This window comes from Lynx rufus, unplaced genomic scaffold, assembly GCF_022079265.1.
Source record: "Lynx rufus isolate CCGP_SWC_20201006 ecotype Redwood Valley unplaced genomic scaffold, mLynRuf1.p SCAF_1, whole genome shotgun sequence".
NCBI classification, from domain to species: Eukaryota; Metazoa; Chordata; class Mammalia; order Carnivora; family Felidae; genus Lynx; species Lynx rufus.
This window is the reverse complement of record NW_025814823.1, coordinates 11,194,365-11,211,790: the sequence shown is the minus strand read 5'-3', so window position 1 is coordinate 11,211,790 and position 17,426 is coordinate 11,194,365. Positions and strand designations below refer to the sequence as shown.

At 42.7% G+C, this 17,426-nt stretch overlaps 1 protein-coding gene across 1 annotated transcript in view; it reads right to left on the bottom strand.

Moving 5' to 3' along the window:
- Positions 1–16,810, bottom strand: part of FRY (FRY microtubule binding protein) — a 263,906-nt gene extending 247,096 nt beyond the window's left edge. The window contains exon 1 of the mRNA XM_047078564.1: positions 16,599–16,810. Within this exon, the coding sequence (XP_046934520.1) occupies positions 16,599–16,668 (70 nt within the window). The 5' untranslated portion in view covers positions 16,669–16,810. The remainder of the gene's footprint in view (positions 1–16,598) is intronic.
- Between the last annotated feature and the right edge of the window lie 616 nt (positions 16,811–17,426).

Here is a 17,426-nt window from a genome sequence, read left to right as displayed (position 1 = left end):
CTCCCACACCAATTCGGGTCCTTTTATGCAGTCTATCAACACTTAACAATTTATTAACAATGGCCAATGTGGTCTGAAATGTGCTGGGGAATATGACAATGACAAGACGATTGATTTTTAGTCCGGGGGGTGGGGGACCTAGAGAGGCAAAGCACAGTTACACCACGTTACTGTTGCAACAATGGAAGAGTGTAGAAAGCGTAGGGGAAGTAGGGCAGTGAGAGACAACTTTGCCCCAAAGGGGACCCTTGAACTCATCATACTTGGGAGAGGAGTTTGGCTCAGGTACAAAAACCACGTGCTTAAGGTTTAATGCACGTGACACAGAAAATGTTGCAATCGTAGCATACACCAACACCCTGCTACGTTATCACTCTACACAACTCTGAATTTGAAAGAAAGGTGTTTTGCCTTGGATAGCTTCAGATGGTTTATTTTCTGAAGTTCCCGATACATACCTCTTTACCAAAACTATACAAAGTGGTAAAGACCAGATTGCCATGCCAAGAAGATGTCACAGAGAACCACAGGGCTCTTCATTCAGTTCCTGGTCATCCTGCCTTGGCAATGAGCAAACAAGATAAAAGCATTAACTCATAGAGGAATTTAGACAAGCATGAAATAGGTAAGTTAATAATAATAATGGCTACCATTTACTGAGAAACTGCAGTAGTGAAGCTGTATACTAAACACTTCAGAAACATACACTTATTTGTTATAGCTCTATGGATTGATAGATGTATTTATAAAGACATTTATAACAGATCATGCCTTTTTAGGGGATGAGTTTAAGTAACTTACTCAAGGTCGCATGGCAAGTAAGTGACCGAGGCGAAGCGTATGTTCACAAATTCCCAAATCATATGCAAAAAGGAAATAAAACAAGCTTAAATAAACTCTTTCCATATTTGATATCATAATCAAAATTAGTGAATCCAGCGGCCAAAGAGGCAGAAGAATAAAGAAAAGACAAAACGTAAATCACAGCCCCTCCATCTCCAAGTAGAGAAAGGTTCCCATGTCAGAACCCCCGCTTTGTGGCACTTTCCAGTGTGGGTATTTAACCTCTCCTCACACCAGGACACAATGAAGAACTCGGTTTGCATAATGGGCCTTTCTTCTTTGTGCCACGTGACCAGCGTTGCATCATTTCCCTCTGCTGCACGGCTCAGTGAAGAGTGTGATTCACTTCTCTGTTGAGCAAGGAAAAAAAAAAAAAAAAGCAAATAACCCAAGTGGGATGATCCTCCTGGCTGACTCTTCCAGGCTTGGTTAACTTTCCAACCATTTCTTGGTCAAAGTGGAGGAGGCAGAAACTTGCACTCAAGCGCTAGGCTCCCGTGACTCTGCCAGCTCCAGCACCATGGGGCTCGGATAGGTCTTTGACATTACGTTCATGCTGTCCATAAAAAAACCTTCTAACCTTCTCTCCCTTGTGTAGGTCGATGGCAGAAACTTCATGAAAACACCGAGCTGGATAAATCAACTGAGTAGTCACCTTTCAATAGGAAGCACAGCCCAATAAGACGCAGACTGAAATGGGGAGGGATGTCCTAGGGGAGTATCAACAATTTACGTCTATCCTTCTCCCAGAGCCCAAAGAACATTTTCATCCTCCTGGCCCAAGAAGTGACAGTCTCTTAGTCACTCCCTAAAACAAGGGCCTTGTCTGGCAGAACAATATGATATTTAATGAGCTCACTGCACCAGTTTAATAGCTGTTATTTTGTGTATGAGGGACACTTGAGAATTGATGAGTGGGTCTTCGGTCGCTGGAGTGTGTCCACTTCATGACTAGTTAGAGCCTCTGCCTGAGCTCCCTTTACCAGATAATTATACCTAACTTTTGGTCTTTTCCTTAACTGTAGGCAGCCTTTCCTTAATTTCTGCATCATGCCTATCAAATCCAGGTTTTTTCAATCTCACCAGCATAAAAAATAAACAGAGTAATATACTCTAGCATGACAACAATACTCTCATCCCACTCCCGGCCCGTGACCGTGATTACAGACTGTGGGTCAGGGATCAAGTCTGTTTTTGCATTCCAAAGAACTCTTAAGCCTACCAAAACAACAAGTTTGGATACATATGGCCTATGAAATGAATTCAGATGAACTGTCCATTCATAATGACATTTTAACTCTCCAATGTGTTTGCAACTATGAACATCAAAAGTGTTTGTCGCGCGATCCCTACGTATGGATACCTCACACTCAGTGCCAACACACCATTACAAAAGAAAGGTGAGATCAGTGCTCAAAGCTGTGGCAAGGACAAGACTGTCCCAGAAAAGTGGTGGCAGCAGAGAGGTGGGCCTGGAGGAGCTGTGGATTCTCCAGATGGGATGCTCCTTGCGATGAAGCCCTGGAACCAGGCCTTGGCAGAGGTGATAGTGACAGAGATCCAGATGGGGGAGAGGTCATTTGGGAAAGGAGGCGTGACAAGTTTCAGCGATAAAGAAGGGCTGAAGAAGACTCCAGTTTCTTGCCTGGGACTGACCGATAATGAAATTCAGCATTTATGATGAGGAAGCTGGGCAGAATAAATGACCTGGAGGAGAGCGATAAAGCCACAGCTTTACCAGGCTGGGAAGAAGAGATTCAGCTTTGGAGAGAACTATCAGCAATATGGGAAAATAGCAGGGAAGATCTGGCCTTAGGGGTCAGTGAGTAACATTTACGTAAAAACAATAGTCACTCTTACTCATATACACAATTCGCCTTTCAGGAGGTTGGTTACCGGTCATATTTTGTTGTAATTATAGATTTATGTAGGTCTCTTTCACTAGACAATCTTCTCCTTAAGAGCAGGAACCTGGTTCGTGTTCAGCTACAAGTCATTTCAGGGTATCCGAATTCGAAATTTTTTTCTGCTGTCTACACAAATTGTGTCCAAAGGCTGGAAGCAGAAGGTCAATGAGAGTGGCAAAAGATGCATTTCTCCTATTTTCAGGAAGAAAAATACATTCCAGAAATTCCCCCAGCAACTTGAATCCCCAGTTGCAAGCTTGTGCTGAAGGCTGAGAGTAAGCGAGCACCTGCCTCTTTCAGACATCCTGGGGGAAATGAACACTGGAGGGAGTCGGGAATGGCTCCTGCTGGGCAGCTAGTAAGAAGAGAGGCCCCGGGAGGGGGGGCACCTGGGTAACTGTCAGTGAAGCATCTGACTCTCGACTTCGGCTCAGGTCATCATCTCACAGTGTGTGCGTTCGAGCCCCACATTGGGCTCTGCGCTGACAGTGCAAAGCCTGCTTGAGATTCTCTCTCTCTCTCAAAATAAATAAAGAAACTTAAAAAAATAATAGAAGCTTTGGAGCCAGAAGTAAATATGAATTTAGTTGCCAGCACTTATTGATACACCTTCCCTAGGGAAGTCTCTTATTTATTTGTTTTCAGTTTTTCACCTGTACAATGGTATTTGCCTCAATAGGATCTGATGAAGATTAAATGAGATAGTGCTTAGAACAGTGGCTGAAACTTAGCAGTCCTTCATAAATGCTAGTTATTCTTCTTAGACCATTCCAAGACCTAGCTGGAGGATGCTGTGGATAGGTAAAGTGAGTCAATAAAACCCTTTCAGATTATCAGCTAAATCTGAACAATAAGACTGAAACCTAAACCTCTCTGGAAAATACTGATATTTCTGCATAAACGGAAATATTTGAAAACAGGAAAACATCTTGGTCATTTTTTTGGTGACGACAAAGTTAAGGGTGTTTCATCCACTGCTGTTGGATGGCATTCAGATGAATTAATACTGTATTTGTTCATTTTAATCTAATGACAGATTTCAATAATAACATTTTTTCTTTTTCATCTGAGATCTGGGTACAATCTTGAAGGGCTCAAGTTTCTGAGTTAGTAATATTCTTGCTTATAATTCGCTTTAAGAAAGCCAAAAAACAGGGGTCCCTGGGTGGCCCAGTCAGTTAAGCAACCCACTTTGGCCCAGGTTATAACCTCATGGTTTGTGAGTTTGAGCTCCACGTCAGGCTCTGCACTAACAGTGTGGAGCCGGCTTGGGATCCTCTCTTGCCCTCTCTATTTGCCCCTCCCCCACGGTCTCTCTTTTTCTCTCAAAACAAACAAACAAACAAATCTCATGGACATTCTTATGAGCATAAGAAAAACATCAAGAAATGCTCTTTTTTCTGACATCAGAGGCGGACAGATACAGAATTTTTATTTGGGAACTCTCAGAACACTTTGCCACTGCTTTGTGACAAATATCACTGTAATAACTTAGCAGGGAATACATGTCAATATCCTTCTGCTCCTATCCGAGTTTCATCAATTTCTCTTCATCAATTTCTTTATCTTGCAAAGGATGATGAAAGGTAGCATCGTTTAGCATTTACCCTAGACGCTAGGTCTGATTCCTGGCTCTGTCACTTACAAATAGTTAAGTGTAAAAGAGGGTCATGGTGAAGATAAGAGGAAATGATGCATGTGAATTATTTAATATAGCACTTGATACTTCATAAGGGCTTATAACTATTGGCTATTATTCTGTGCTTAATGCAATGTTATGTAACAAAAAGGGGGGAGTTTTATTAATAGTCATCTACCAGTGTATGCTATCTACTTTACGGCAGTTTCTATTGTTGTCGACGCTTCTGCCTTGGTAACAATTTCTATTTTGCTCAAGTAGCAGGTAGCAGTCTGTTCTCTTATAGAAAGTAGACCCACACCAGTCCCAGGGCATGTATCTTGTTTTGTCTAAGCCAGTGCGGTAATTTCATTCAACTTTGCCAGGATTGATGTATCACCCCATTCCAATCAGGAATGCAAGAGGAAGTTTGCTGGGGTCTTTGGCAAACTTATCTCCTTCTTGCCAGAAGAAAGACCTAACCTAAACTCCTTCCTTCCCTGGCTTTTTTCTTTTTAATTTTTTTTTTAACATTTATTTATTATTGAGAGACAGAGAGACACAGAGCATGAACAAGGGAGGGTCAAGGAGAGGGGGAGACACAGAATCAGCACAGAGCCTGACGCGGGGCTTGAACTCGCAAACCGTGAGATCATGACCTGAGCCGAAGTCGGATGCTCAACTGACTGAGCCACCCGGGCACCCCCCTCCCTGACTCATAAGCAAAGCAAAGCAAAGCAAAGCAAAGATATCTGGAACTGAGGTGGCCATCTGTGATCACGCAGGGACAAGCCTAAAGACTGGATGGCCTGAGTCCTTGAGCTTTTAAGTCCCCCCGGAACCACCCATCTCCTGGCTGTGGGTTAGGTAAGCTAATTAAAAGTCTATTCTTTTAGCCCTTATGAAGTTATTCTAGTATTTATGGCAAAAGCATCCTAAAATGATACACATTTCAAATTACTAGATGCCAAGAAAAAGTTCTATATATTCACTATACCATTATACCTGTGAACAGCAGGCATGTTAGTGTATTGTGATTAGTGACAAGAGGGATTTAGGATTTTGAATGAAAGTCACTGATCAGAATCCTATACTTAATCATTTCCAATTTATGTTTCTTTTTTAAAGTAGAGCAGTTGACTAATTTCAAAGATAAGAATCCGACTTTCAACTCCTTTGCTCTTCTAGGAAAATGACAGTAAGCATCCAAGTGGCAAACAAAATGGTTGGTAAGGGAAAGGAAAGAAGCCAAGTTAAGACAGATTTTTGGATATTTAAAATGTGGTATAATCTTCATTCTCATTCATAATTTTGACCTTTCTTAAAATTCAATTACTTAACATTGTTAAATTTTTTTTTTCAGTCGAAAATTTGGCCAGGCTTTCAAACACCTTCAAAACTCATATCTCAATTAGCATAAACTAGGATTAGCTTTCCCATAATGATAAGGACTGGGGGGTTGTTAGTAAATGGAATGCAAAAGTCAGCAGGCAATACTAAAATTTCTCTCACTTTCCTATTTTCCTGCATTTGTATGCAGTCAGATAAGATAGAGGACAGGTGGTCTCTGTACTCTCAGCCTGGAAGACAAGATGAGAACAGGACTCACGGCCACCATCAACCATGAGGAAAGTGAAACAGAACACCCAGTGTGGCCCAACACAGGACTTGGCTTCTCTCGAAACTCCCTTAGGAAGCTAAAATACTCATCACAAAAGTAGAAGATTGGGGCGCCTGGGTGGCTCTGTCGGTTAGCGGCCGACTTCGGCTCAGGTCATGATCTTGTGGTTCGTGGGTTCGAGCCCCGTGTCAGGCTCTGTGCGGACAGCTCAGAGCCCGGAGCCTGCTTCGGATTCTGTGTCTCCCTCTCTCTCTTGCCCTCCCCTGCTCACACTCTGCCCCCCTCTCTCTCTCAAAAATAAATGTTAAAAAAATTAAAAAAAAAAAGAAAAGTAGACGACTAATTTGGGGAAGCTGAAATAGTACAAGTGATACTATTGCATAGACTATGTTGTCATTCAATAGCAAGGCCTCAGTTTTAGGGGAGATCATTAAAAATGTGGTTTTCCAAAACTAAAAATTGAAAAGCTGAGTGTTTTCTTCTGAAAAAAAAAAAAAAAAACCCCTGCAATTTGTCTTCTAATTGGTGTTTGAACTTGTACATTTTAAACTAACCGCTTATAATTTGCTAAAGTCATAGGTGATCTATTCACTTAGAGCCACATTGTTTAGTTTTAAAATTCTTTTTTTAAAGCAATCTTTGTGTTCTATCTTTGTTTATAATTTTTTTAATGTTTATTCATGTTTTTTGGAGAGAGGGAGAGAGAGATAGAGAGAGAGACAGAGTATGAATGGGGGAGGGGCAGAGATAGAAAGAGACACAGAATGTGAAGCAGGCTCCAGGCTCTGAGCTCCCAGCACAGAGCTCGACGTGGGGCTTGAACTCACAAACCATGAGATAATGACCTGAGCCAAAGTTGGATGCTTAACTGACCGAGCCACCCAGGCGCCCCTAAAACTCTTTAAAGCTGTCAATGAGAGCTTTCTACCTAGTTGTGGGCATAAAGTGAAGGTGGCTGGTTTAACAAATCTGTGTTTCAGACAGATGTTTTTAAATACTGTCTTGATCCATATGGCCTTCTTGATTTCAACATGGCTCCACTGAAACGTAATCTCTACCAAAACCTAGGAGAGTATCCTTTGACTGTCCGATCGTACGCTATAAGGCTTCCAGAATGCCGGCAATTTCTATAAGCACCATATCTCCCCGTGCAGAAAGAAACGCTTGTCTTCCGATCAAGAATGCCAGCACTTCAGATTGTAGACAACCCTGTTCAAATGCACGGAGTTAGATACACAGTGACTTCACTGTAAAAAATAACAATAGAAAGAACCCGATAGGCTGTGTAGTATGACACCTATTTCTTATTCAGAATACTCAAAAGCAGACCAGTCCAAGAAACTGATCGAGCTTAGAAAGACAGAGATCCTACTCTACTTATCAGTCAAGTTCAATAATGTACAACTCAGCCTCCTTCAGTTTGGCTTTAATGGCATGGGGGAAATAACTGGCATGTATTAGGATGTTTACATAAACCTCATTTTTCAGGGGAGGTATTCAAAACCCTTCACATTAAACAGGTAGAGGCAAGGTGGCATGTTTGTTCCTTTCACATAAGGAAGTGGGGAAAGGAGACAAGGTCACACACAGAAAAATAACAGAAAAGCAGGCAAGAAAAACCTAATCTTGTATTTAGGCAATTGAAGCATGTCATTGATTTGACCCTTATGCAGTAAACCATTTTCTTGATTTGCCAGATCCTACATAAATATAACATTCAAATGGAATTTTACTCAAGCAATGCCCTGGTTAATCTAATACCCTATCCTTTTCATGGCTGCCAAAATACATATTTACCTGTTTAAGTCTAAACTCAAAGAAGTCGGCCTAGTGTCTCTTAAGCTTAGGCAAGAAATTTTAATGGAGATTTAATTGTATATTTCCACAATGTTGTGCCCATGGCATTAGCTGAGAAATTCTGGAAATTTCAAAGCTGTCTTCCACTGCTAAACTACTTTGCACTTTGCAATTGATTAAGGACAGCAGAGGCAGTCAGAGTGGTGTATCAAATTAGAGTTGATAAAAGCTCTTAAAATAGGTTTGAATGCCTTCTTGAAAAAGACTTCAACTCCCTTAAATTGACATGACAACAAATTCTTACAGCAGCATAAAAAGTATTAGCTGAAATGTTATGGCTTTGGCTTAAATTTCCATCTGCAGCTCATCAAATGACTACACAGTAGAAAGGAATTAAACCAAAATCAGACTCATTGTAGAGTCTGATATGCTGGCAGAATATAAACTTTCACTGCTCAGCAGCTGGAGATCTGGGTGACTAATATTTAAATGTTTGTGCCTGTATGTTCCGTGAAGAAGAAGACGTGTTTGTAACAATACAGGTGAGAGGTAGGATCATTACACTTACAGAAATATATAATTCTTGCACATACCCCCTTTCTCTTTAACCTCAATGTTCTGGAGAGTGGGAGGACCACTCAAAATGAAGAAGGAACTGGTTTTCAATTAGTCCCAGGTCCAAATGCTGATAAACACAGTAACTCATCTTTACCATTTTCTGATGAAAGGAATGCCCATCTGAGACACCTGCTGCCCCAAATACTGACACCTAGTCCAGTCGAGTGTCCCAGGGTGAATAATTTGTTTCCTCTTCTCCTTCAGCTATCCTGCTAGGAGGGGTATTTGAAAATGTTCTCATAGGAATTTGCCTGCAACCACCAGGTTTCCAACGGTTGTCTAATGCCGTGAAAGTATAAATCCATAATATTAAAGTCAACAGAATCTATCACACGTACTCAAATAAAATTCTCTAGGGCATACACTGTCTCTGGAATACCACTGGATCCTCTCCCTCGGATTCTTTAAGTCCTGGGAACTTGTGCGTGAATAGTTCTGCTTTCTGAAACTAACAAGGAAGGAGGTTAAGCTCTGAGATCCCCGATGGTAAAATCCAGTCCGATTCAGTTAGGAAGTCCCCAAGCAGTGTGTCACAGTGTGCTCAAAAAGAAGTCCTGAATAGTGCTGGCCTTGCTTCTCTGAAAATGTTGGGTAGCAAGGTGTTTGGGGGCAATAACCAAGAAAAGCTGAAGCTAAGATAGAAAGTTTCTGAGTATAATCCAATATGGAAAAGGAAGTCAAGATGTTGTTATGGAAAACTCTCTTCTCATTGCTCCTTCAAGCCTGAGAGATTCTTTTCAACTCAAAGTGAGGACATTTGCTTACTCGTGCAGCCAACAGTTCTACAGGGGAGAGATATTTAAATGAGTATGATAAAAGGAATCTATCGAATGACAGAGCTTGGGAAGAAAAAAGATGAGATAAAGCTGTGTACTTTCTTTTTCACAGATGCCATGCACCTTTTCAGGAAGTGGTCATCTGCTCAATCTTCTGCACGGAGTTGTGTGCAGATAGGGGGTGATTCTCAGAAGGTATCACGTTGTAGAAAATTAGACATGTTTGAGTGTTTAAGAAAAAGATGACTAAGAAATGGTAGGGTACAAATAAATCCTAAGAATCTTAATACATAAGTTTTTATTTTTTTTTTAAATTTTTTTTTTCAACGTTTATTTATTTTTGGGACAGAGAGAGACAGAGCATGAACGGGGGAGGGGCAGAGAGAGAGGGAGACACAGAATAGGAAGCAGGCTCCAGGCTCTGAGCCATCAGCCCAAAGCCTGACGCGGGGCTCGAACTCACAGACGCGAGATCGTGACCTGGCTGAAGTCGGACGCTTAACCGACTGCGCCACCCAGGCGCCCCTTAATACATAAGTTTTTAAAACAAACTCACCTCTGTCTATCTTAAGTAACAGATGCCAATCTACACTGCACTTTTTTTTTTTTAATAAAAGTCCTATTCAAAGGTAAAGACCATGGACGAAAATCATTATTTGTTCATTTGAAGCCGATATGAAAGCTCACAAAATATACTTGTTGCCGTACGTGTATCTTATACCTCTGAAGTTGAACTTTGGGGTAATGAGGCTTTATCATCCCAAACCAGAAACATTTTAAGAGGAAGCTAGTTTACTCATAATCAATGCATCTCATTCATCAAATGAGGTAATGTTTTTAAAGGTGCGGAGCAAACCACAAGGCACTAAATAAATGCAAGATTTAGTACCGGCAGAGAACCTGCACAAAAAGCTTATGTATGGGGCTGACAATCCACAGAACAGCCCCAACTCAGAAAAATGTCATTTCTCCGCCCAAACTCTCATCGGAGCCCAATCATTTTGAATATCACATGAAGCTCAAAAATACAGAAGTTACTAGTAAGATGATCAGGACATACGTAACCCCTTCAATTCCTTCAACTGTACCCAGAAATGAACTGGTGAGTCATAGGTATTAAAATGTTTTGAAACAGAGGTGTTTTAATTTTTTTTTTCCACGTTTATTTTATTTTTGGGACAGAGAGAGACAGAGCATGAACGGGGGAGGGGCAGAGAGAGAGGGAGACACAGAATCGGAAACAGGCTCCAGGCTCTGAGCCATCAGCCCAGAGCCCGACGCGGGGCTCGAACTCACGGACCGCGAGATCGTGACCTGGCTGAAGTCGGACGCCTAACCGACTGCGCCACCCAGGCGCCCCAAAACAGAGGTGTTCTAAATAAAGAGACTATTTCATGTTGTATCATCTACATGTTCAGTTGAAACATCTGAATACTGGCAACTTTCTCAAATATCCTGGGCTGTTTCGATCTGTACTTTTACAGATCGTAAAAGTACCCAGGTCATCTCTCCTTGTCGCCTACTTCTGTTTGCCTGTTTCAGTTCTTGTTGTCACCTTTACCAAGCAGCATGCCAAAGTAGGCAAAGAAGCTGAAACCAAATCATTCTGTGTTGCCAGTCCTGTAGAAGGCTTTACGGTGGCCGAGACTGGCACTATCAGGTCACGTGAGATATCCGAATTATAGATTTCCATTAGTCCTGGAGATATTCTCCCTGTCCTCACTGCTAAAGATGATTAGGAGTTTGCCACCATCTCCCAAACAGAAATACAATATATCGGAGAAATCTCAGCCGGGTAAGGAAATGACCATTCTCAAAGAACGAAAATCGTTAGTACCTTTTCTATTTACTAGAGCCATTTCAGTTATTTATATACACTTTTAAAAAGAGGGAAAAATCAACATGCAACGGGGCTAACGGAAGAAATGTACCTTTTTGCTATAATCTTTTATGTGTGCGTTGTGTGTGTTTAATCAAATGACCATAGCGAACAAACTGTATTCTTTGTAATATTAATGGTGAAGACTTGTCAATACTGAGGTCTTGTGCTAAGGAGATGGTGATCTCCAGCACGGGCTCTTGGGGGAAGTGGGCAGGGGGAGGAAGACTATGAACAAACTAACTTCCTCTTAAATGTTCCTAGTTTTGAATGATAAGGCTTTAATTCCCCCAGAGTTCAGTTTGTGAGCTATGAGATACCCATATGGCATCATGGAGGTTTATTTTGTGAGGTTTCAGATCAGAGTCAAATGAACATATAACTTCGCGTGGGCTTGCACGTGAGCATACCCAAATTTCAGGGGTGCAGCGGGAGGGAGGGGGCCAAGAGTTGGCAGTGACCTCAGCCAACAAGAATGAAAGCACCTATAGAGCACTAAGTCCCCCAAAGTGTTCCCGACCCTTTGATCACCCTATGCGTGATTTTTTAAAATGTGATTATCAGCTGGATTGGGGGAAAGGCTTATGGCACTTACTAGTACCCTGGCTTTCAGCAAATCGCTTTCTCTCTCTCTCTTTTTAAAATTTCATCTGTAAAGTGTGGATAAAACATAACCTTGCCGAGTTATTGGAAAGAGTGAAGATAATAAACACAGTGGTCATATGGCCTTCTTTGCCCAGGGCAGTCCCGGTATAATTATTAACTTTCACTCTCAAAAGTGTCCCAGTTTGGACAAATAATGCAGTGGTTGCCCCACATATAAATTACCAAGCATAACAGCTGACACGGGGTGGGCCCTCGGTCAATGTGACAGTCATTGTTATTCTCAGACTGTTCGAGCATTTTAACAACAACAAAAACAACGCATAAAACAAACAAAACCCCTACTTGTTATTTATCTTCATCACAAACCCAAGAACAGGCTCTTTCTATTGAGAGCAGATGTTTATTTGGGGTTTCGTTTCTCATCAGGACAAATAAACTACTTTCGCAGAAGGGACCCTCACCTGAGCGAGTGCACGCAGGGTCAGACATCTACTGAGTGACAGGAGCACTGGAGTGACTCCCTCCCAACTGCCTGGATGGGGCTGGGCACTCCCTACTCGTTCAAGAACACCGAGGTGCTCTGCACTTGAGCGTGTCTGCACTTGAGCGTGTCTGCTCTGCTGGATTCAGGCAACTTGGTTCACGTCATTAGTTTTCTACCTCTTCGAACCAACTCCACCAAGAGGTTAAAACTAACCCCTTGAGCTTTCTCTCAGGCCTTTCCCGTGGGGTCTTTGAACTACACTGATGACAAAAACAGGACTCAGTAAGGACAGCTCTGCAGTCAGTCAGTGGTGTTTCCCATCCGCACATGCGTGGGATCTTTGTCTCCAGAGTTAACCTGGTACTAACCAGCATTTCTATGTTGGACAGAAATATCGTCCTTATCACCACAACTTAATGCACTACAGTATATCTGAAAAATGCCACGTCCAATTTCACTGATGCAGATATTTCTACAGTGACATTAGACATTTCACAGTGCACACCAGCCCCTTCCAAAACAAGCAAAGGGCTTGCTCAGTGCCGCAGACCAGTTTATTTTGCCAATGGAAGTCTCATTATCTGAAAGAGTTAACAAACTTTCAAAAGTTCCTCTCCGTGGGGTAGCAGGATTTGACAGATGTTGTAAGAAAGATGCCAACTGCCCTGGAAAGATCGAGATGTTGAATAGCTTCTGAATGTACCTTTGTTCATTGGGCCCTGTGTTCGTTTGGACAACACGGGGTAGATAGAGACACAAGGAATCCCGGTGAGAGGTTTCAGATGGGTGAGAGAGCCCAAATGCCAGCTCTCTACATCAGTCTAAAGCCAGCCTTCCTTTCCTCTGAAATTGCTTGAAACTATCTGCTCTAAACTTTTTCCATAGCAAACCTGAAAGGCCAAAGGGACTCACTGCCGAGAGGATGTTGCCAAACCATCTCCAGTGCTGCTGGGAGGTATTTACTTAGGGAATGTAGGAATATTCTACTAGAAGCTGAGATAGAAAAGGGGGGACTGTTAAAAAGTAAATCTAGAAAACAATGGCTGAAGGCAAGCAACTATTTTTGGCACAGTCACACAATTCCCTTCTCTAGGGGTGTAGCAAGTGTTGACTACACATAGAATAATCCACAAATGGTGTCAATACTAGGGGGAAAAGGGATCTGAGTCTGATTTTAAGTGGGTTTAGAAGTGAGAGGAGCATTGGAATACATTAATATTATTTTAACATTGATTGTTTACGATGTGCTAGATCTTGTTCTAAGTGCTTTAATTCTTCAATACCTCTTTTACTTCTGTGAGGTGTCAATTATTTCTGCTTCCGTTTTACAGATGGGACAAATGAAGCAGAGAGGAGTTAACAAATTGTCCAAGGCCACGCCAAGTGCAGGAGATAAGAGACCAGAACCAAGCCTATCTGGTCCCGCAACTTGTGTGTTCTAGGTGAGGGCATGTCAGATTAGGAGGCCAGCGTGCGTACAGGCATGGAGTGGAGAGCAAGGTGGTAAAATGCAGACAAGGGTGAGCAGATTAAATCTGGCTGGGGAAGAAAAACAATCTGAAAGGATGGATGAGGAGCTCAAAGAGAGTCTTGAATGGCAGTTACATGCTCACGGGCAAGAGGGATCTGTGGCATGGTCTTTGAAATGCTGGCAGAAGCATCCCTAAGCAGCTCTACGTCAGGGGGCCTGTCAGGAGACCACTAGAGCGTTCCAGATGAAACTGAGAAAGGCCTGTGGAGGCTATGGCCATGAACACCAAGGAGAACAGTTGTGAGAATCACTGAATGGTTGGGGGAAAGTCTGGATATGACTGGGGAAGAAGCCGTAGGACTTCAGTGGCGGGCGGTGTCCAAGCAGCTAAGGAGAGCCTCACGGTGAGGTCTACAAAGGACATTTTCTTTCCAGACATCAAGGCCATTTTTAATTCCCAGCTCCATTAAAATGAAAGGACAGCCTGACAGAGTGGGCATGCCAATGAAGAAGGGTGTCAAAATGAACAGTGAATAAAAAGCTAATACATCTCACCAGGCAATGACTGATTTAATTGACTTGTTAATTCTTCAGAGGAGACAGACATACACGAAATTACATTTCCCCCACAATGTGCCCTTAAAAAAAAAAAAAAAAAGAATGGCAATCTTAATGGGCATGCTCACAGAATCATCCTTCCTCTTACTACCTACCACCTTGCAAAGCAGTCGGCCATAGTCACACAGTTTGTTTTATTGCTTTTTAATTGTTGTACTTTTATAAATAAGCACTGCTATATAATTAGGAGCCTGATTCCCCACTCAGGTATGTGGGCGGGCATCCTGGCCTCGAAAACCTATGATGCTGGCTGAGGAATTGCTTGCTCTGTGATGCATCCTCTCAGCCAGGTTACACTGAGCAGGCCAAAACCCTAAGGCTACTTTTTCCTCTGGACAGACAAACTCCCTTCTCTCTTTGCTACCGAAAATATGCAAAACTGAGAGCTAAGCTAGGTTAAAAGCAGGTTAGTGTTGCAACAAGCTCAAAGAAGACTAAGCAAAAAGTGCATTTCCTCTTCCTCTTTCAAGAAAGGACTGAAAAGCATTCTGACTTCCAAAGAAACACAAGAGAATCACCAAGTTCACTCTTCTGTGATAAAGAAATTAGGACAGAGGGCAGGTAGGGTGTCTCATTCACCTTTGCAGCCCCATAGCCTGGCATAGTAGGTGTGGAATAAATATTTGCTGAATGAATTGAAAGAATTCAGAACTGTGTCCCAGATGCTCTCAAAGTAGACAGGAACAGTCATTTTGAACCATTTCCTGATGTGAGGGAGTAAGTGTGTGTGTGTCTGGTGTGGGGTGGTGGTGGTGGGGGGGAGTTTAGGAAAGGTAGAGAGAATATACACTTTGTCTAGAGTCATTTGAAAATTGACAAGGGAGAAAGGTTTTAAAAGAAATCGCACTGGCCTCGGTATTGTCACAACATAATTTTCTACCTAATGAGACAATGACAAAAAATGATAGGAGAACATAATATGGCCTTGGTGTACTCAAAATGATGATTCAAAACCACATACCGAAGTCAAACTCACAGTAAGTCTTTCCAGTTATCGGAAAACTGCTCCATCAAGAACCCTGTGTGTCAAACCCTTTTCATTAATCAAAGGGTGGATAGACAAAGGCAGACTCATCCTTGAGTGTGAAGTATTACACAAATAATGGACCCAAGACAAATGAATTATGACTCTAACAAATAAAGGAATGCTATTTGGGTGACAGCAAGGCTCCCAAATGGCTTCCCACTTGTAGAAAAACAGCTTTAGACGAGCCCCATAGTGTATACAGTGGTGCAAAATGACCTGGGGAAAAAATGGTTTCTATGGAGATCATTGAGAGATGCATATCCCTGAATACCTTAAGGCTGAAGGTACTTTGGCTCTTTCCTTAGAGCAATTATGGCAGAGGTTCCTCTGCCCAGGTTTTGTTTACATAAGAACAATCTTGGCCACAGGTCGTCTGTGTAGGAGATAATTAATCACCAGCTCTTTGAGCACAGGTAGGCTAATTAGTATGCACGTAATACAGCATCAAAATTTTTCCTGGAAAATTTTTTTAAAATTTCAAACAATTAAGGATCTGTAATACCTGCCGGCCTTTTATCCAAAGCAAGCACAAAGGCTGTTGGTGAAATAGAGAAGACTTTGTTTTTCAACTATTCAAAAAACACAAGGCATCACTGATCACCTGAAGGCCTCATTTTAATTCTGATTTCAGACCCATGATGCCTTAGAGGTTGTCTTTTTGAAATGTGTTATTGCTAAAATTATTAAGTAGGTCAGTAATGGAACTTCAGAAGCCATAACATTCTGATATCCTAATAAATGATCAGGGTCAGAACCTCACTTGTTTATATTTCAGGAAAGCATGTTATGAGTTTAGACTACAACACAACAGGATTTTATAAATCCAAACATTAGATAGCATTCTGAACATCATCCACACAGACAAGGGAGAGATACATAAACCTGCAAATGCCTCTAGTGCAAAAGAGATGAGACTTAGGTTTTAGACTGTTAAATACTTTTTTTCTTTAGACAATACCCTAATAAAACAATTATGAAGTACTCTGAAACCCTGCCACACCCCTTTGATTAAACCACACTTCACAAAATACTTAGATAAAGCCTGATCAAATAAACATTAAGGCAGAAAATGCATCCTGTGCTCTGACAGTCTGAAGGGCCATCTCACTTGAAAATTTAATCAAACAAAATCTACTGTGATTCCACTGCAGCCTTTGCACTTAAGGAAAGCTAGTTCAGTCTCTGACATTTTGATTTTCACAGCAGATGGAACCAAAAAAACTTCCTTGGCACCCAAGCATATGCCTCCAGTTGAGATTTTATTTCTCGAACCTTACGCAACATCCAGCAAACAAACAAACAAACAAACAAAGGTTATTTTCTAATTACTCACTATTACTCCAGGATTTCAGTAAATATTTGATACTGATCTCAAAGAAGCCGGAATCCTGCTGGCTGGCCATGTCGGCGGTATACAAAGAGGCTCCTGGGACTGGACTGGGAGCCGCTGGAGGAGCAGGTACCAGGCGTGGAGATGTGCCTGTCACAGGTTAGTGATGTAAGCGGGGGTCAGCGGCGGAGAGGAAGCCTCTGCAGATCTACCTCCGGCACTGGCAGGGAGTCCTCATTTAAAGGACACCGAGGAGCGGGAGAGAGATGCTCGGCGGCCGCTCCTCCTCCTCCTCCTCCTCCTCCTCCTCCTCCTCCTCCTCGGGGTCTAGGACTTGCTTCTTATTTGCTGGGTGCTGATCTGTCTGCAGCTCTCAGAGGTGGCGGCGGCCGCTGCTTTCATTTCGGGGCTGCCATAACCAGAGCCTCCTGCCGCCGGCCGCCCACATGCTCTGCTCCAGCCAGGTACGCTACCGAGGAAGTCCCCACCTGAACTGCGATCCGCTTTCCCCTGGGAGGGAGGGTTTCTTGGCTGGCCTCCCTGACACTGTGCAGGCAGCCACGGCCCACACAGCTCTCCGCAGGGCTGAGGGATGGGCTGGGAGCGCCGCCCCCTGCCCCTGCCCACGGTCTCAACCTGAGCCACCACTCAGCCCCGGACTCAGCAGGAGGAGGAATTTCCCAGCTCCTGTGGCTCCTCTCTCTTCAGAAATGCTTCCAGGGAGCAGCCCGCATGAGCACTGGCTGCTACTTCCCCTTGTGTCTGTCCCTGAAATATACACAACTGCATCGCGCTGCAGCAAGAAGAGCTGCACCCCTGGATCTGGTTGCA